The sequence below is a fragment of the Lepisosteus oculatus genome, chromosome 3 (genome assembly GCF_040954835.1).
Source record: "Lepisosteus oculatus isolate fLepOcu1 chromosome 3, fLepOcu1.hap2, whole genome shotgun sequence".
NCBI lineage: Eukaryota > Metazoa > Chordata > Actinopteri > Semionotiformes > Lepisosteidae > Lepisosteus > Lepisosteus oculatus.
The window spans coordinates 32,901,428-32,923,161 of record NC_090698.1 but is presented as its reverse complement, the minus strand read 5'-3'; the positions used below and the strand labels follow the sequence as shown (position 1 = coordinate 32,923,161).

Below are 21,734 nucleotides of genomic sequence, written 5' to 3'. Positions count from 1 at the left end.
AGAACAGTCATTGAAAAGGACAATAGTTGATTAAGGTACAGTAAAATTGCCGATTTTTGTGATCATTATTTTGTTGTGCTTAAACAATGTTTTGGATATAATTAATCATTTTTGTCTCTTAGAGTAGAGGCAAAGCAAATGTTGAAACTTAAAAGCACATGTAAAAAGGACATAAAATGTAATTTTGTGTCTTCTAAACTGCATCTTGGTATGGTATAACTATTATGACACCTTTGCCAAGGAAGACTGGACTCTTCCCTCTTAAGGCACCTTGTTGCCTAGCAACTGCAAGCACATTAATGATCACGTACAGCTAAGATAAATTCATGAGGTGTAAAATTCATTGCAAAGCAAATCATTACATTTGACTAATTTGCATACAGTACATTTTGACAGTGGATGAAGATGTAAAGGAATTTGACAGTGAAGGAACAAGTAAGCATTGAGAATGATAGCAAAATACTTCAAAACGATTCTGTTCAGATGAGCTTAAATAATTTCTTATAACAAATACTGTATGTCAGCAGAGAGAACTGGAATAAAGATGTGAAGTTGCATAACATCAAATTTGAAGACTAGAGATTGATGAGGATGCCTAATGTTCAATTAATGAGACCAGCAAGTTCTATGAAAACCTTAATAAACAATAGTAAGCAATAGCATATTTTCTTAAATTATCAATAATACATATTAATTTTCTGCTTAATTGTGTCTCCCCAATGGGATGATTTACATGAGATGGACAACTTTAGTCCTTTAGGGGCAGAGTGCTATGGGTTTTGGAAGAACATTTCAATTAGCTGCTGATTAAGAGCTAAAGGTGATTATATCAATCCGTTAATTAACATTAGTGACGGAATGAATATCAAATAACTCTGTGATCCTTGAAGACTGGAGCTGCCATTCCTGGTCTTATGGACAGGGTCTGCAGTCCGTGTCGGGTTTTGTATTAGACCCTATGCGATGCAGTAAGAGCTGGAGGAAACAGGATGCGTGGTATGGGAAAACACACAGGGGTTTAATGGTGCACAAAATAACACTGACAGTCCTTGAGACAGTGAGTGGGGGAGACAAAGAGTGGCATCCAAAGCCGATCAGGTCCGAAGGCAGGTCAGGGCACAGTCCAAGAGTACATTAACAATAGATCCATCTTGAGATGTGACAAGGTTAAAATTCCCAGGAATGGAGGAAACACGAACAGACAACCGACATGGAGATCCTGGGATAACGGGGCAAGGTCCTCCAGACCCTGGTCTCAGAAAACAGGAGGTGTTCGGGGATGAGAAATTTCAGCCGTGACACCTGGGATATCTATCCATACAAAACAGACTAAACAGTCTACAGTCTATTTGAACCTACAACCTGCTAGTCCAGACTAAAAAGCCTTAACCACTCAGTTACTTAATACTGAATTACTGACTTTCCTAATGTCTCTAAATTAAAGTATGTTTTAAATGTATTTGTATCTTTCCTAGGTAATTACTGCTGATTTAATTTGTAACTCTCTAGTTCTAGGTGATCATCAAAGAATTACAAATAGAAGAAATCAGGTGTAAATACAAAAATACAGAAGTATTATTTTAAGCTGTGAGTTGTCAGTTGATTTAAGAACAAAGAAATTGAGGAAGAAGATGACTGTGCTCCCCAAGAGAGGACAAGTGATTAAGAACTAAAATACTGGAACCAGCATTTAAAATGTGACAAATCTAAGTGACTCGGTGGTAGTGTCGGGCTCCTGGTGCAAAGTGCGCTGATGTCTTCACAAAAGATTATGACCTAGTGAATATTCATAGCAATGAAATCTGCAAAATGTGCAAAACTGAGCTGATTTGTCTGTGAACTTTGTGCAAAACTTAGCTGTTCTCTGATTTGTCTGTGTAGTTCAATGAATACGAATATGACTCTCAGAGGAAACGTCCAACAGGAATCCTGATGGAAGTATTACATTCAAATTACAGGAATGTACAAAAATAGAGGAAGCCAAGATGTGGCTTGACAGATTGTCAATGGATGTGCTATCATCAGTAATGATATGCTTTGAGAGTGTACAGCATATAGGCATCACATTCCCAGACTGCCTCCTGTAGACAGGAATAAGAAGAAGGTAGAGGGGATGACTGAAAGGCTTTACACTACAATCAGATGATTAAAGTGGAAGGTTGACAACACCTTGAGAATAAAGGCTAGGTTTGACGTTAATGTCACTTCAGAGAGGGTCAGAAGAAAGACTGAACAATGAAGTCATGTGGATAATGCCTGGAGTTTACTGACATGCCATTCAATGTGACAAATAACAAGAAGGTAGTCTTCACGGACTGACAAATTAGTGGCTCAAGCAGTACATGTGAAAGTCCATCATGTCCCCAGTAAGATCCCACAGGGGTGCTGTGCTCCTATGAGGGGAGCTGTTTATGTAATGACTGTGAGGTGAGATACTGTAGCAGGTATCCACTGTAACACCATCCACTTTGTCATGGCATACCAAACTAACTGCAAGGTAAAACGTACAAGTGGATGGTGTATTATCTCCTTTTGTGTGTCTGATAGAGAGGAAATGTTAAAAGTCAATCCCGTCTCTCCATACCAGATGACAAAACAACTACATCAATATTAATGCTGGGCCCTAATGCAGGGGATAAAGGGATTTGGAAGATGGCTCCATAGCTGGAGAAGGATTGAATGGAAATGCCAGAGTGTGATTCCTAAAGTACCTGCAACAGAAGGAATTGCCAAGGAAATTCCGCAGTATGATCAATACAGAAAACTATCCGTGCCTTGGCCAGTATGGTACAACTGAAGGTTCGGGTAAAATGAAGGTCCTTGTCTGAACTAGATTACCCAGAATGCTGTTGACCATTTCTGAGAAGAAGAGCTTCATGCTTTTCTGTTGTTGTTTCCCTACATTGTACATAAACTGTACTGGTTTGTACCTCAAGGTTGTATCATTTGTTTCCTGGGCCAGTCTATTTTAAAATACCATTGCAGCACCCTAACTCCCATTGTGTGCTACTGTATCCATCCAATGTCTAACAAATTCACTCAATTTAGGGTCACTGGGGAGCTGGAGCCTATCCCAGCAAGCAATGGGTGCACTTTGGAAAGGATGCCAGTCTATTGTAAGGCACACATAGGCACAAACACACCTGGGACAGTTTTTCAAGAAGCCAATTAACCTACTATTATTTTGGATTGTGGGAAGAAACTGGGGCGCCTGGAGGAAAATCACGTGAATACAGGAGGCCATACAAACTCAGCGCAACTACTGTTACACATCTGGAATTGAACCCAAGGCCCCAGTGCGGCAAGGTAGCAATGCTAACAACTGCCCCTATGCCACAAGATATTTACTGTATATTAATGTTTGTCCAGAGAGTGGCCACACAATTCTGTATTAGGGATTAATAAAAGTTAGTAACAAAAGTTTAGGTGCATTCATTTTGTTTCAGTTTGTATTGTGAATAAATAAAGAGAGGTGTTAAAATGGCACAAATGAGTATTGGAACAGTTTTTTAATACTCCTTTGTGTACTCTGACATAGGCCAAAATAAAAATATGTATATTTAATGTATATATTAATATGTATAATTATATAACAAAGGTTACTGCATAGAATAAATTCAAGAATTTATTCTGCAGAAAAGACCAATCTTGTACTGCAGAATTTAGAAAAAATAACATTTTTCAGGGTGATTAAGGGAAAACAATAGAAGCTACTGTATGACCTCAGCTAAGAAGCACCTTGGTGAAAATGGTGAAGCAGCCACAGAAGGATTTAACAAGCCAGATGAAACATGAATGAGAGGGAACAAGAAGCAGAAAAACAAAAGAAAGTACAGCCTTGAAAAAAGAGAGAGGTGGAACTGGATGTCATAGTGGGTCCAGCTGGACAGCATGATTTTCTTGATCAGCAGCAGTGGCACGTTTCATCTCCATAATGGCCATGTGCCATATGGAAGGTGAACAAAAGTCCCACTTGGCCATTCACTGCCTGTCCTATTTTTAGGTGTGTAAAATCATATAGTAGCAGTTCTTAAAATATCATCTTTATTACTTTATGTTTAAATCTTAAAAGCATACATACTTGGTTGTCTTTCTGAAGGATTTATTAGTTTCATCACGTTTAAATCATTAAACTCCTTCTCTTCATTTGAGCCTCCAAATACGTACATCTAAATCAACAGAATAGCAAAATTAAACTTAAAATTGAGACTAATATTATGCAATGCAATACATAGGAAGTTAAGTCTATTTTAAAGTTTCATCATTATGGTCTAGACTACCATCATTTTAAATGTTATAGCATCTGTACAAATAATGCATTTGGGTTTCAATGGCACATCTGTGAATGTTACATTACAATAGATACAGTACTGTATAGTTTCCCCTATAATTACAGGCAACAGGTTTGATAGATTTGATATATAATTCACTTTGGTCTTGCTTTTCAGATCACAAAAACAAACCTTTCGTTACACAGCATGCACTAATCATTATTTTAGTTACATCTTGAATGATAAATTTCTACTGTAATTGGCGGTAATAATACCACCTAGGGGAACATGTAATTAAAGACATTTTATTAAGGTTAATATTTGTATTCACAATACATAAACTGCATATCTACTTGCATTTCATAAGGGTACATCAATCTGTTTTCAACTGCCTCATACTTACATGACCATGAAGAATAAATGCCGTGTGACTGTGTCGGCCGGTTGGAGGAATCCCAATATACAATGGCACTTTCCATTTCATCTTGGCTGCAGAGAAATTGTAAAACTAGTGTAATGGCATTAGCTTTTAAATAATGTACACCTCCTTAACTGTTTTATACTGTATATCTTTAAGACAGCATCCTGTATTAAATGTAAACAAAGACATAAACAGACTGCATAAACTGTATATTCACTAATTAATTTCATAAGTTTACCGAACAATCATTCATCTTACAATTATTACTTATTAACAAGAGATGTTAAAGAGATATTGAATTACATTATTTGAATAATAGGGTGACATATCTGCAAGGAGATATTCTAGGAAACGTGTATACTTAATATTAATAAGAACAGAACTGAGGCTATCATTGTAAAATCAATGTGAGTACCTTCATGAAGAATAAGATAGATATTGATCACCATTAAGTAATATTACCTGATTTGAGTGTTAGATGTTTTTTTTTTCCAAGTAATTTCCTTGGATGTGTACAGTACCTTTTGTACAGTGAATGTCAGGGATCAAATGCTGATTTTAAGATCTTAACCTGCCTTCATGTCTCAGTTCTTATTAAGAAAACTGTGACCAACAATTGATTTATATTACTATCTTGTTATTATTATCTTTCTAAAAAAATCTTTTTTTTAACAAAACTTTTAAATACTTTTAAACAGGTATAGTTTATTATATACTGTATTCATATACCATATGCATACTGTATTCAAATGCAGCTGTATGTACGAGGTATTTCGCGGCATACCCCGGTGGGCGTGTCGCGGTATCACGCGGTATCACGCAGTGTCACGTGGTTAATCGCGCGTCATTTGACGCTCTGCCGGAAACTATCCGGCGTCACCTTGTAAAACCGCCAGGGGGAGCTTAACCTCTCATGTACAGCATTTGAGCCTTTAATTTTGAACTGTGTATTACAGCATGTTCAAAATGTTGGTATATTTTATGAAAGCAAGATTGCTCAGTTGGACAAAAGTACACAACCTACCTTTATCAGAAATATTTATGCATCAAAGCCTTTACTGAAGATATTACTAATAGTATTAATAATGGATGACTTTGGACAAGCTGTATACTCAAAGTATAATTTCTTTAGCACATTTGTACAAGCACTTGGAATCTGTCCAAGCCATACTTTGTCAGGCATTTTGTTTTACATCAACGGGCATAAAAACTTCCTTGCTTTTAACAGGGCTTTCATAATTTCTAACTACGAAAATAATTTAAAATGCGACACTTATCATTCAACTAGAGTTCAAAATATCACAAGGATCCTCAAGAGCACAGCAAAGAGTGTATTAAAAGACACTTGTATTTATCAATGCTTTCTTTTCCGTATACCAGATTTTATGGAACCACTTCAGAAGGGTGTCAGCCAGTCAAATTCCAGGAATCGGTACTTTAAAGGAAAAATACACACCAGTATTCCATTTCTCCCTAACAATTTTAAGCATCGAAGTATTTAACTAGCATGTGAAATAGCGTGTGAAAAAGTGGTAGTTTTAAGCTTTTCTGCTAATATAATATGGAATCGCATATCTAAAGAACTTAATAACGGTATGATTATATTCGTGTACTGCGACAGGGCTGTGTAGGGCTGTTTCGCCTCCCTGTTCATGCGAGCTGTCTTGTAGCCTACTGGTCTACGTGTCTGACTAACAACTGGCAGGCTGTGTGTTCGAATCCAGCTGGTGCTGGACTTTTCTTTTAACAAACATTTCTTCGAAAAAATAGAATAGCGATATTATGGACAATCAATTTACTTTTATATTTCAAAATATCGCAACATGATCGATTCTAAGTCATTTTTGATAACAATGAATAGTCACCTTCTTCCCTTCTGACAACGGTCCCTGCTTCTGCTTCCTGCTTCTATTGTGTGTGTGTGTGCAACAGAGTAAATTTTTATAGAGAAATGGAGGCTGGACAGTATGCGTTACAATATAAACATTTATATTGATTTAAATCGTGTTCTAATTTAAATCGCAAACGCGTGTTTAATTATATGTGTTTTTTAATCATAATCAGGCTAATGCAACATAAATTGATACAGTATCTTTGTCTTCTAAGTATCTTAATAAACTTTCAGCATAGCTTTCTACCCGTCAAGATTTATATTTCTTGGGATTTTGGGATCAAACATGGAAGGATTAGATTGTAATCGTTTTTATTTGTCAAATACGTGATTGTATTTCTGAATGTTATGTGACACCTACAGTAGTTCACTGCTTTAAATACATCGAATTAAGAAAGTTATGTGTAGCACTTTAGATCTTTTTTCTGAACCAGGGAAAATCTGATCATCATTTTCTATAACATTAATAAAAAACTTTATTTTACATATTGCCTTTAAAAGTGCCATCTCAAAGCAATACAGTAGATCAAAAAACAGTTAAAAGGGACCAAATTAAATACCAGACAATCGCAAACGCGTTTTCAATAAAATTATTTTATTCATTCAGCAGAGAGTGAGAGGGACATCCAGCAGAGAGAGACACACACACCGGTTTTCAATGACAATTTTTTTTCAATTCCTCTTGTCTAACAAGAATGTTTTGTTTGTGGACAGACTGTTAGACTAGAGGAAAAGAGCGCCTCCTCCTACGCAGCATGTAATATGCGCTGTAATCACGTATTTCAGATGAAGTCTGCTGTATTTGCTTACCCTTTGTCTCTTTGGAAGCTGGGGCAGCAGAAGCACCCCGTCTCTTCCCGTAAAAGGTCTTGGTATCCATACTGTACTATGGTCGCTGTAGTGCAGGTCCGCAGTTTTTTTGTGTGATGGGAGCTCACCCAATCCCTTGGTGTATTTATGCTATATTCACATGTACTGCTAGAGTGTGTTCATTGTCTTCCAATGAAAGGCGGGTGCCTTTTGCCGAAGTCGGGAGACATTAGAGGCTTGCCACACCCGGACTGTTAAACCAACGCATTAGCACGTCAAAGCCCATTGAGGACCCGGGCGCAATAGTTGTTTTGTCCCTTGATTTACTGATCTGCATAAATTAAATCTTGTCAGTCAGGTCTTTTTTTCTCTATTTGAATTGTCGTTTACACCTCGCACGACTTTAAAAGCTAGCAAGACAGGTTTCGATTCACATTAGCTGGCGAGCCTTGTTAAAAAAACTAATAATAATGTAACATGCCACTGTTTGCTCATGAACAAAGTTATACTGAGATTTCCTTAGATACGCGATTAAAAAAAAATAAATACAAATTTGAATCTCCTGCAGAACACATTCCATAAGAATCAGCGGTTTTACAGTATATATCGCCTTTAAAGGTGGCTTCTCAAAACGCTTTACAGGATAAAAACAACCAGAACAGCAGCAACAACAATATTAGATTTCATTGCACTTTGAAAACCAAGTAATAACTTAACTATACAGTACGTGCAAACGTTTCGTATGTTGCTGTCGTGAATGCCTGTGTACCCATAAGTATCTTATTTGCCTTGAGTCCTGTCTATCTCTGTCCCCCTCCCCCCCTCTCTCCCTCAATTCAATTCAATTCAAGGTGTTTTATTTGCGTGACAGATGGGTACAATTCTTGTAGGGAATGTATACTTTGATATTTACACCCGGCGCGGCACCGAGGGAGCGTCTGCATTTATAACTTAGTTTTTAAAATTAGTCAAGCAATATGAAGCATCTCCTTTTACTTTTAAGTCTCTTAAATACATTGAGCATAGTTTTCTCACCACTTAAGATTGCTTTTCGATACCATCCTTACACAAAGCAGAAACTGTCCGATGACTCACAGTACAAGTGGAAAGATTACAGATTTTAATCGTCTTTAATTTTGTCTTTAATTTTGCCTGTGGAGTGTATCTTATTAAGCTCTAAATTGCATTTTGAGCACGTTTTTTTTTACTTTTTTTAAATTTTGGGCGCGGACAGCACATACAAGGGTTTATGAACTGCGCCAAGAAATTAAAAATAGTATTCTTTAGGTGTGAGGGTAGGAGTGGACTGCAGCAGGCATAATCAGCAAACCAGGAAAACAAAGAACAGGACAGGTGAGATGTGTATCCAGAAAGCGAGTGATCAGAAAAAGGAAATGGTGTTACGCCCAGGTTTTCGACCCAATTGTTTTAACTTGCTAATGCATCAGACACATTTCCTGGCGTATTGTGTTTTAAATAAAATAGGAGTGTCTTTCCCTGGCATTAGCTCATCGGTATGGTGTAAGTTTTATCAGTACCATACCATACAGTATATAGGTACAGAATTCAAGCTGCACCACTGTATCGCTTTGGTAAGGGGACGGACAATGACCAAAATCACGAAGACTCTCTCACACCAAATAATGAAGATGAAAAGAAACTGGAAGTCAACACGGGACATTGTACAGCAGTTGGCTTCGATGGACATCTTCGTTTCTGAAAGCACAGTGAGACGGTATTATAAAGGGGAGAGGAGGCAAAGAGAATCTAAACCGAGGACGATTCAAAGGTAAATACATTTCCAAAAATACCTTTCTTGCATGTAAATACAACTACGCACATTATTTTTAAAACTAACTGCTGATCTCTTTTTTTTCAAGTCCTATTGTGCGAGCTATCGACAAACTGACCGATGAAAATGATGAGCTACCGGCAATGCAAGTCCAAAGACGGCTATGGGCTGACATCGGTGCGAATATTAGCCCGACATCGATAAGAAGAGTACGCAGGAGGCTTGGATGGAGATACAGAAAAACCAACACATGCCCCATGATAAGGCTAAAAAACAAAGAGGAAAGACTCAAGCAAGCGCTCCAATGGATTGAACAGGGGGAGGCATTTCAGGATGTACTTTTTACCGACAAAACAACAGTGGCTCTGGAACAGTTTTCAACAATGGCATTTTGCAAAAAGGGGAGGCATGTGGACAAGCCAAAGCCCAAACATCCACTGAAGGTTCACGTCTGGGGGGGTATATCTAGAAGAGGCCCGGGACCACTTCTTATTTTCGAAGGAATTATGGACCGTGTATTCTTCGAGGAAGTCGTGGTCACACAGCATGCTGCCCCATATATCAGGGAGCAGTTTGGATCAAGGCACCGTCTCTTTCAAGACAACGATCCGAAACACACAGCAGCAAGGGCGAGGCTTATAGCAGAAGGAGTGAACTGGGTGAAAACTCCAGCCTAATCCCCAGATCTAAATCCGATAGAGATGGTTTGGCATTCGTTGAAAGACTACGTTCGGAAAACCGCTAAGCCCGTCACAAAGCAGGAACTTATCGATGCGATCTATAAATTCTGGGAGGAAGAACTGACCGAACAAAATTGTAACAATTTTATTAACAGGCTGTTTCGTGTTCTTCCTAGGATTGTTGACCGGGGCGGGGGACGTTCGGGAATGTAAGTCTGAGAAAGACAGTCTCACGTTTGTGGACAGTCTGTAAAACATGTAAAAAAAAATGTAAAAAAAAAATTACTTTTTGTCAATGAAAACCGGTGTGTGTGTCTCTCTCTGCTGGATGTCCCTCTCACTCTCTGCTGAATGAATAAAATAATTTTATTGAAAACGTGTTTGCGATTGTCTGGTATTTAATTTGGTCCCTTTTAACTGTTTTTTGATCTACTGTATTGCTTTGAGATGCCACTTTTAAAGGCAATATGTAAAATAAAATTTTTTATTAATGTTATAGAAAATGATGATCAGATTTTCCCTGGTTCAGAAAAAAGATCTAAAGTGCTACACATAACTTTCTTAATTCGATGTATTTAAAGCAGTGAACTACTGTAGGTGTCACATAACATTCAGAAATACAATCACGTATTTGACAAATAAAAACGATTACAATCTAATCCTTCCATGTTTGATCCCAAAATCCCAAGAAATATAAATCTTGACGGGTAGAAAGCTATGCTGAAAGTTTATTAAGATACTTAGAAGACAAAGATACTGTATCAATTTATGTTGCATTAGCCTGATTATGATTAAAAAACACATATAATTAAACACGCGTTTGCGATTTAAATCAGAACACGATTTAAATCAATATAAATGTTTATATTGTAACGCATACTGTCCAGCCTCCATTTCTCTATAAAAATTTACTCTGTTGCACACACACACACAATAGAAGCAGGAAGCAGAAGCAGGGACCGTTGTCAGAAGGGAAGAAGGTGACTATTCATTGTTATCAAAAATGACTTAGAATCGATCATGTTGCGATATTTTGAAATATAAAAGTAAATTGATTGTCCATAATATCGCTATTCTATTTTTTCGAAGAAATGTTTGTTAAAAGAAAAGTCCAGCACCAGCTGGATTCGAACACACAGCCTGCCAGTTGTTAGTCAGGCACGTAGACCAGTAGGCTACAAGACAGCTCGCATGAACAGGGAGGCGAAACAGCCCTACACAGCCCTGTCGCAGTACACGAATATAATCATACCGTTATTAAATTCTTTAGATACGCGATTTCATATTATATTCCCTATTAATCAAATTCTAAAAGTATGCTTGTTGACTCCGGTATCACGTTAGTTAAAGACTTCGATGCTTAAAAGGTTTAGGGAGAAATGGAATACTGGTGTGTATTTTTTTTTAAGTACCAAGACCAGCTATACACTGTATGTTTATGTTCCAAAATTAATATCGTTTATAGCCTTCACACGCGTTACAGTATGCTCCTATTCTTTTTATGCTCAGCTACTAAGATTTCCCTTCAGTGGTAAAATTCAATATCTACAACGGGCACAATAAAGACATTTACAGTAAGTCTTTCTACGACAGACCAACGGACCACGAGTGCCCCTGTCGGTCAACCAATCACGTACCGCGGTACCCAACGTCATCTTGCGTCATGATACGCGACACCGCAGCCAATTACCTGCCGTACGTGTCTGTACCGCGCACTTTGAATGGCTGCATCTGTACCATTTATTACTTATAAAGAAAGTTATATTAAGCCATTAAGAATCAAAATGGATTGCAGTTACATTTTTTTTTTCAGGTAAATATATCACTTTTACTGACATATTCCAAAACTATCTGTTTTAATGTAATTTTCAACAAAGTGATATTAATGTTATGCCATGAAACCTCCTGCTCAGATTTTAGGAACATATAGAGCAATAAACAGATAGATGGAAAAAGTACAGTAAACCACATACATTAGCTTCATTGTATATGATATTTTTTAATGTCTTCATACTCACTCTGAAACCACACTTTAAAGGGTTGTGTTAAAGAATAAATACTGTCTGTTTGAAGACCTATGTTGCAAGGTGAATGTTTTATGTATTTTATATTTCATATACAAGGAAACCAAAACTTTCATTTTGTACAATACTGTTTTGTAGGAACACAGTACAAATCAAAAGTGGGTGCTTTGTTTAATTTTAAGTATACCATTTGTGATGTTTGCAAATTAATACTGTATGTATTGTTTGTTGTACAGTATATCTTAAGGGCAACTGTTTCAAACTGTGTAATTAAGAGAGCTTGTAATGTAAATCTCTCATGGGATTCACACGCTGGATAGTTACTTGCTATTGCTGCAGCTGAAACACTTTGCTTGCACAGGTGTGTATTTCCTGTAAGAACAAAATCTGAAACACTCATTTTCAAACTACAGGGTACTCTGTACCACTTGATTAGAATGTAATGCCGAGGCATTAAGCAGAAGTCCATTAACTTAACTAGCCCCATTTACTACCAAGTCATCACATCAGCTTAATAAGGGCAGAAAGAAAATTTAAATGTAGAAATATAATTGCTAAGGGACTGCAATATAGTTTTTCAATATAATATAACTGTGAATAAAACATCTAAAGATCATTGGATTTGGACACTTAACATATGTATGTATGTAATACTCACCTACAAGTTTGCAAACAGCATAATCATGTTTGCCCAGATGGTAACATTAAAGCAGGACTGAGAATTAACTTGGAGAAAACTAGACTGATGCCTTAACAAATAATCTCTTCTCAAGGAGTCAATATCAACAAGCTATAAGATACCAATAATTATGTGTATCTGGGTCAAATAATATAATCAATTCAAAGCTGGATCTCTAAAATAAACAAGTAAAAATAGGATGAAGTTCTTTTGGAAGATTAAATATGAGTCTAGGGGGGAAAGTGCCTTTGTGTCTTTGAAAAAAGAAAGTATTTGATCTATGTGTACAGCCTGTGTTAATATACAGTACATACAAAAGCTTGGCCATGAAAACAAATTATGCAGAAACTACAGACATCCCAAAGAAGTATGGAAAGTTGTATACTCTGAATAAGAAGGAGACAGAAAAAAAGTTTGGCAAAATAAATATGTTTGGTACAAGATAAGAAATACAAAGTTTAGAGAGGAATCTTGAGGCTCATACAATGTAAGATGGCTAGAAGCAGATATATTATAAATTATATATGGATGACATATACAGAGACATATTCTGGACGTTTTACTGTGTATAGTCTACAGATGTGGGGGAGTATCTTTGGTTTAAAGATGTCAGCCGGAATTAAGCAATAGCTAACAACATTCAGGACATAATTAATATATATCACTTCCATTTTTTAAGGATAGCTGTAACAGTATCAACATGTATAATTAACTTATTTCTAATATGTTTGTTGTGGCACATTATGAATTACTAGCCAAGCCTAAACATAATTAATAGACTAAATTTCATAGCTTTTTATATTTTTACATTATGCAAATGAACAGGTGTGACTTTGATGTTCATAAAAGGCTGTAAGATCTAAACAACATGGCCACACTTGTTAACTAAAACAAAATAAATGGACTGATACAAAAAGAGAATCCTGCTGAAATAAAGCTTTTGACTATAAATATGTTACAGATGTTAAAATCAAACAAGCTCAAGAACAAATCCTGCTGAATCCTTTTAAATTTAATCAGATTTTAGCTTTATCTGGCACACACATTTATTGCAGTATTCATCTTGTAGGTGGCTATAGCATGTCTGCATATTACTGCAGAGTCTACCAGGTGCTACAGTCCCTTACAGAGTATTCAGAAATTTCCTGTGGTGTTCCATATTGTAAAAAAGCACAGTTTTTAAAACTTCATATTTTGTTAAATATCTGAATGTTCAGACTGAAAAATTCTAAGGGTAGTATACGTTACAGTAAATTTCACAAAGCCTAAAGAAAAAAAACTGAAAATATGTTGGTTGTATAGTATACAGTATTTGGTCCAAGTACCTTTGGCTGTCACGATTGCTACTCTCCGTCTTAAGGGCGCTCCAGCCCTTCCTCGTTTTCCCCCATTGTTTACACCTGCTCCTTTGCCCAGCCCATCTTTAGTTCCACCTTTTAAGCCAGACGCAGGCATTTCGTGAGAGCCCGGGGTCCTGCCGCGTCTGGCTCCGTCGTGGTTTTAGTTTCCTGTTCCTGACTCCCTGCCCCGCCTGTTCCGACCCGGTTCTTGTTTTTAGTTCCTTTGGATGGATTCCCTGGTCTTGGACTCTGCCTCCCATATTGGATTCCCCCTTTAGATATACCCTTGGATTGTTCGCCTTGGATTCACTCCCACTGGACACCTGCACTCCTCGGACACGCCCCCCCCCCGTCTCCAGACCCTTCTCCTGCATGACTATTTTCCCTATTGTATCCTCATAATTCTGGATCGTGTCGTCTGCATGGGGCCCGGAAAGAACTGATCGTTACAGCTGCAAGTTTTTTGGGATGAGTCTTTATCAACGTTGCTTACTAGTTTTGTGCAATTGCACATTCTTCTTGGCAGATTTGCTCAAGATCTCTCATGTTGCTTGGAGATTACATATGGATTAAAGTTTTTCAGGTTCTCATTAGGATTTAAGTCAGGACTTTCACTGGGATACTCAGGGACATTCACTTTCTAAGTCTTAAGCCACTCCAGAGTTGCAATGGCCTTGTGCTTTGGGTCACTGGTCTGTTCTGTTTACAGACTGAAGCAGGTTTCCTCAAAACTATGCTAGCACCTTTCTCCATCCATTTCCCCTCAGTCTTGACATGGTACTCAGTCCATGCTGATGAGAAGCAATCCCATAACATAATGCTGCCACCATCATGCTTGACAGTAAGGATGATGTTGACCAGATGATTTGCACCAGACAAAACACTTTGCATTTAGTTGAAGTTGAAGTTCTGAATGTGTTGCATCTAGCAACAAAACCTTTGTAACTTCTTTGCAGTGTTAAAACATATGGGATTTCAGGTGGGTTTGTCTCCTTGCCTTAAAGGCTTGTTTTGTGTAGTGTTCTGGATATTGTTGTGTTCTTGATATTGTTGACTGTTGCACACTTTTTCCTATTGCAGCCATTCAAGCTCTTTCAAAGTTGTCACAGTGGCATGCCTCACTAGTTTCATATCTGTCCAGCTACTCGGTTTGGAGGGATGTCCTGAACTACTCAGTGTCTGGGTTGTATAATGCACCTTCCATTTCTTGATGATCGAGTGTGTTAGGTTTGTCATGTTATTCAGATATCAGACTCCAGTCTCCCTAAGAATGTTAGATAAGATCACTTTATTAGCCATATACAATTTCTTGCATTAGGAATTTGTATTTTCGCATGAGAGATTATGGCTCTTAACCAAAACAGAAAGGATATATGGGAAACAGCCAAGCACTTTGAAATCCAGGATGTCAGAATAAAGAAGCAAAGCAAGAGTGTGGAAGAGACCTCATTAAGACCAGATAACAGCACACAATCTTATAACCTCTGAGACAACACCTGCTCGACCAAGAGTGTGGGGATCCTCTTTTGGCCTTATCTGTCACCTTTGGCTTTGGATCAAGGGAAGACAATCATCCTTGACTTCATTTTCAATTGAATAATTAAATGTAAATGTATAAAACTAACTAGCAACGTAACTGCTGGAGTTTGATTTATTATTTTTCTGTTAATAAATTTTCTATCAATCAGGAAAATTTTAGTTGTGCTACACTGGACTTCAACTCCTTTTACAACATAAAACAAATATTAAATATTGATAAACAATATAAATAAATGATACATTATAAACATCACAATTTGCTCCCAAATACCGTATTTAACACTTCTTTTAACAAATTTAATTTGATAGATATTTTTCCACGTATTCTTGAATGACATAAGACATTTAGTATGTAGTGTCTACCTCCAAAGATGTAAGAGGTTCTGCTCATTACATTATGTTCATGATATGATCCATACACATCAGCATCATTCAGAGCTCCCAAACATTTGAAAGGCAGTATGTCATGAATAAGTGAAACATTAAAGATTTCTAAATCATTTTCACCAGCAGGTGGAGCTTTCTACACATCAAATGACAAAGATTAATGCATTGCACAAAACAGATCATTTAGATAGAATCACAACAAAATAATAATACAAGAGATTATAAATCCTTACCAATGCTCAGTTTATGGATTTCATTTGTTGATGTGATAGTGCCATTTTTGCTGATATATCTACCTCCAAATAAATATATATCCTATGTTACAAAACAAAAACATATATTATTGGTATAGAGATGGTATTAGTTATTATGATATACATAAACTAAAAAACAAAAATAATCAGTAGTATCAAAAGTACAGCTAACAAGTTCAGCAGTAGTGGAAGTAGCATTAATAGTAACAACAGTGGTGAACTACTAAATAAAAAAAAAACCCAACTCTTGAAATAAGTTAAAGGCACACAATTCAGTGTCCATTAGACTCCACAATGTACTTCAAGATTTCTAGTTCCATATTTTTTGTTTTTGACAAAAAGTCCATGTAATCAGCAAACAAAATACATCTAAAGTTTAAACTATGTTTAAACTGTGTAAAGTAACATTGTTTTGTTTACATCAGTGCACATAAGAAATGATGAGAGCTTAATATCATGCCAGTATTTACTGTGGCTCTCATAAAAACTGTAGCCTAGAGTGTCCACAGTATTTCCAATAGCATCCCTTCTGTCTTTTTCCACTGAAGTTTAATATTATCATTTTAATTTGGTTATTAGGTCAGAGTTTGCTTCAGAAGCTGCACCTTGTGTCTGAAATTGGGTTAGCCTGTAAAAACTCTACTCACTGTGAAATCTTATTGTAATCTGTTACATAACAAGGATTTCCACATAGGATTAGTCAGGTCTGCTACTTTAAGTCACTACAGATGGTATTTGTTATGTACAGACAGTTAGACTTTACATAATTGCTTTAGTAGGAATGGAAGTTGGTCGCAAGTGAAGTAATGGATTTTACTTAAGCAAATTGATGTGCATTGATATCTGGGTTAGAATGTTAAAATAAAATCTTCTTGTAACAAAATGCTAATTAAATACTGTGATCTAAAGTAAAAAGTAAATGTACTGTACTGAGTGTTTCAGCTAATAAATATTATTTTAACACTAGGCATCTCTGCTTATCATCATTTAGCAAAATATACAGTATGACAATGGAGTGTGAAAAAGAGCTTTAGCAGAAAATACAGTGGGAATATATACACATTTGCACTGTTGTTAAGGATGAATGTATTTGTATTACCTTGTCATGATGAGGTGTGAATGTGTGACCTGCACATCCAACAGGCGATTCTCCCTTCACTTCTAACTTCTGCCATATCAGAGTATCTGCAGTAAAAACATCCTAGTAGTGATTATATTGATAGGCAAAGTACAAAGCAAGTTTTGATATATAATGCTACTGTAACACGGAGCTGTATTATGTGTGATCTTTTTATTGTATTATTTATTACTGTATTTTTTATTTTATTAAACAAAACAAAAAAAGAGAAAAAGAAAATGAAACATAAAAACACCCTCATCAATCCCTAAATATCCTTAAAATATGGTCAAACTACTGTGAAAACCCTTGTGCAGCAAGGCTTAGACTGCATTAGCAGCATCTGTGACATTTAAGTCCCTATTCTAGAAAGACATAAACAGAAGACAAACCCTTAGTTTTACCTCTGAGGCAAGTAGAGTAGAATTATCTCTAATAAAGCTTTTAACTGCTTCCCATAAAATGTGTGCACTTTGACACCCACTGTTAAAATCCAAAGTAATTAAATAGGAAGGATTTCCTCACCTTTGGTATTGATATGGTCAGGTCTAAACTATAATTTTCATCATCTTTTATTTTCTAAGTCAATTTGCTTCTACTTGGATCAATTAAACAAAACTGATAGTGATGAACCTCTGATTATGAAAGGCTGACATGTGTCTCTTGTTATTCAGGTGTTTGTTGTTGGGGAATGAGGCACACATAAAAGAACTGTGAACATCCTATTAATCCATCTTATTTTGAATTTAGTGTTGAGAGTCCATAGCTGAAAGTCAAAATGAAAGCCAAAGAACTTTCTGCTAAAAAACAGGACAGGTAATTCAGGCTGGCTGTGAAAACAAATCTGGAATTAAAAAAAATTGTGCATGTTTTCAAATATGACAATCTTTGTTCTACCCAGGTTAGACTTGGGTTAGACCTCAGTTAGGAGCCCTTTGTTTTGCATCCCTAATCATGCCCTAATGCCAAAACACCAGTGCATCTCCTACAATAGAGCCAACAAATACAGTACCAACACATTTCCCCCATGAGAGATAAATAACACTAGCATGGAGGACCTTAAGTATCAGAGTGATACGACAGGAAGGATTGGATCCCTACCTCCCTCAATGATCTCCTCATTCTTGCTTATCTGTATTTGGCTATTGTTGGACTGTATCTGGGTAGAAGAGTAGCATAGATCTCTGCAGCGCAAACATGGCTAGACAGACTATAGTCTTTCAAATGTTGCTGTGCATGTACTGGTGAAATGTGAAACTAAACACCTGGGCTTGTCTTGGTGTTCAGAAGACAGATCTCCATAAATTCTACATGCTCTCTTAATGAATAACTCCTACTGACCCAGATTTAGAAACTACTACTGTAAACATCACTATGTTCGAGCTATTACTGTAATCTGGGAGGTCGCCACCACCATCTCATTTTCACATAATGTATGTGTCAACATAGAGAGATTGCTGTAGCAGAACGGCCATCTTATCCAGCCAGGAGAATCAAATTCATTTAATTTGTTGTTTTGTTGAGGGAAGAAGTAGGATATCATGTGCATCATGTACAAACCAGGTTCAAAATCCAATAAAACAAACCAGGGAAACATTGCAAAATAAACTGAAACATGGGCGTCAGAAGCAGGAACTTTAGCTTCTAACTACCATTTATGTGTACTGGTGGTGTGATCTCCAACTTACCTGTATTGAGAATATGAACATCTGTGTGATAACAGTTATCCCCTGAACAGCCACCAAACATGTATATCTGGTCACCCACCAGTGCACATGTATGACCGTACCTATGGAAAAAATAATGCTAGTTAACACATTTGTAGATAGCATTCTGGTAAGTGCATTCTCAAAGAGCTCATCCCGAAATACAAGGCTGTCCTGCTCATATTCTTTCCTGCTTTACATTAACCTCCCATCCCATGTCATTATCTACCCATCATCACAATGTGGGAAGTATGTTCATGTAAAACTAATCTTTATCATCAAAGGCCTTTAATGTTAAAAAAAAAAAGGTCTTTTGATGATGTACTGTATAAGGCCATAGTTACCACTCTAGGTCCTGGAGGAACAGTGTGTCTGGTGGTTTTCATTGTAGTGGAGCTCTATATCTGCAGTGCTAATTGATGACTTCATTGATCTGCTTGCTGGTTTTATCTTCAATTTAACTTGTTTCTGTCATCCCTGTGTGTTAAAAATACCTGCTCCAACAACACAACGTCTCTTCAACTTGCCTTTATATCTGGCTAAACAGTTCTTACTAGTTGATAAATTTATAATGAACAGGCATGTATGAATGACATGGTACAGTACCACACACTCCCAAAATGAACCTTTTTTCCTTCTGCAGAGGACTAATTGGTTACAGTCCAGGCAGCACACAATGTGTCATCTGCATTTGGCAGCTGGGATGACATTGTTATTTAATCTGAGTTAAATTAATTGTCGTTATTTAATGATCAAATTCCACTTCACTATTTAATGATTGAATGTGCCAGTTTCAATAACAGATCCAACAACTCTCTTGGTCTGGGTGAACATGGATGAAAAAGCTTTGCTTAAAGTAAATATCAGTTACGTTCAGTCCAAACAAAAACAGTGCTGTCTTGAATTTGTTAATCAGTATTGTAAAAAGAGTATCTGCATATCCTTTACCTAATCTCTATGCTTTGAAGTATGCTGGCATTATCTTCTGTAGAATTTAAATTAATTTTCTGATGCTGTTATTCTTAACTCCAAAAATGAGAAGGATCACCTACTACTCCAATTTTGTTAGTCATTTAACCTAACAAAATCAACAGGAAAGATCATTATTAAAATATTAATAATTGAATTATTTTGGTTCTGAAGATGTTAAACTAGAAATGTATTTGATACTAATATTTAAACCTTGTTAGGAAATTGAAATTAGTAGTTGAGCACTGTAAATTTAAATTTTATGTGTTCTCTTTTAATGGTGTAATGAATTTTATTTTATTAATAATGGCAGATTTCCAGACACAACCTTAAATCAACTTTTTGCTCAAAGGCATCATATCGTTGCACAATTAAACACATTCTGCTGGGAAATTAAGTCTATTTCAATGTGTATAGCTATGTGAATTCCTTGGCAATGTGCTGGTCCTTCTTGCCATTTTCAATGTATATGCATAGGGAGTTTTCAGTTTATTATTGTAATGCAAAAAATGATATCATATTGTCGTGTATTACCTGAATAATTTAAGGTGAATGTTTTAGTTTAATGCCTAGTAATAAAATGAATCCCAGTTAATATTTATCCACCACATTACTTTAATTTAAAAGTCAATAAACTGTTTCCTAAAAACTATCTGCAGCCGTGCAAGCAGTTAATCATTAAAGATCTTAAAGTCTCAGGGAAGGGGGAGAAAGCAGATTTTTGGATGTGGTATGAATGCAGTCAGGCTCTGTAGATGAAATGGTTCTCTCATTGACAGAGGGAAATGATGACTCTTCATGCTTCAGGTAGAATGATACTCTGCAGTGCACCAAAGCAGCGAGACCCTCTCACAATAGGTGACAGATGGTGATCAGATTAATTTTCACATGAGACTGCTACTCTGCTGACTGCTCTTATTGCACCATGGCAACATGTTCTACAACATGCCATACAGACGGCACATAGGGAACACAGAGCTATCAAAACCTGCTTCTTGTTTTGAAAGAAGTAAAATAATTTATATGTATAATATAATATTTATCACAGAATTTAAATATGAGCACAAGGTTTGAATCTTGACAGTCCAGTCACTGCTTCATCATTCTGTTCAGAATCTTCTGGACACTTAATTTTCTTGAAAATGAGAGACAGGATATGGCTCTCAGAGTAATGGGAGTAAATGGAGGATATTAGGGAATAAATTGGCAACACTGATAAAATAGCATCCCTGAAAGGTTAAATGAGAGACAGAAAAGATTACTCCAATGGTGAGTAAAATAAACAATGCAATTTATTTTTTCAGTGTAAGTGTTTCTGAGCTAATAAGGGGAGGCTTTAAGACAATGCAAGAGAAAAGGCAAGTATATTAAGTGGATATTTCACTCAGGTGTTTACCGAAGAAAGAAAACTGACAATGTGCATCATGCTGAGAAAACAAATTGCACTGGATAGCACACAACAGGAAGAAATGTTACAAGTATTAAAAACACTTAAGAAAAACAAACTTCCAGGTTCTGATGGTATTCTGTGAATTGTGCTTAATGTAACCATGGATATTATTCATAAGCCATGTAGCGGCAAGGCTTAATAATAATGCAGAATTAAGTGTTTCTGAGCTTCCCAAATGAGGCCCCATTTCTCTGTTCATCTCTGTGGTGCAGCCACAGAGAAACCATTCATGCAAGATGTTTTCTTTTGATAAGGACAGCTCCCAAAGGGGGATGCACTTAGCTAAGCCTGGCTATCATGATCAATGGTCATCCATTGGCGCCTATCTGTCTAGGGAGTGCGAGTTGGACATCTGGATTGCATTCCTAAGTGACTCATATCTCACCTTGATCAACCAATCAGGG

At 36.7% G+C, this 21,734-nt stretch overlaps 1 protein-coding gene across 1 annotated transcript in view; it reads right to left on the bottom strand.

The window, feature by feature from the left end:
- LOC107075774 (rab9 effector protein with kelch motifs) overlaps window positions 1–21,734 on the bottom strand; it is a 50,047-nt gene that overhangs the window by 14,044 nt on the left and 14,269 nt on the right. The window contains exons 8-12 of the mRNA XM_069187124.1: window positions 18,894–18,994; window positions 17,188–17,273; window positions 16,068–16,149; window positions 4,675–4,760; window positions 4,082–4,169 (exon numbers count right to left, since the gene is read on the bottom strand). Of these exons, the coding sequence (XP_069043225.1) occupies window positions 4,082–4,169; window positions 4,675–4,760; window positions 16,068–16,149; window positions 17,188–17,273; window positions 18,894–18,994 (443 nt within the window). The remainder of the gene's footprint in view (window positions 1–4,081; window positions 4,170–4,674; window positions 4,761–16,067; window positions 16,150–17,187; window positions 17,274–18,893; window positions 18,995–21,734) is intronic.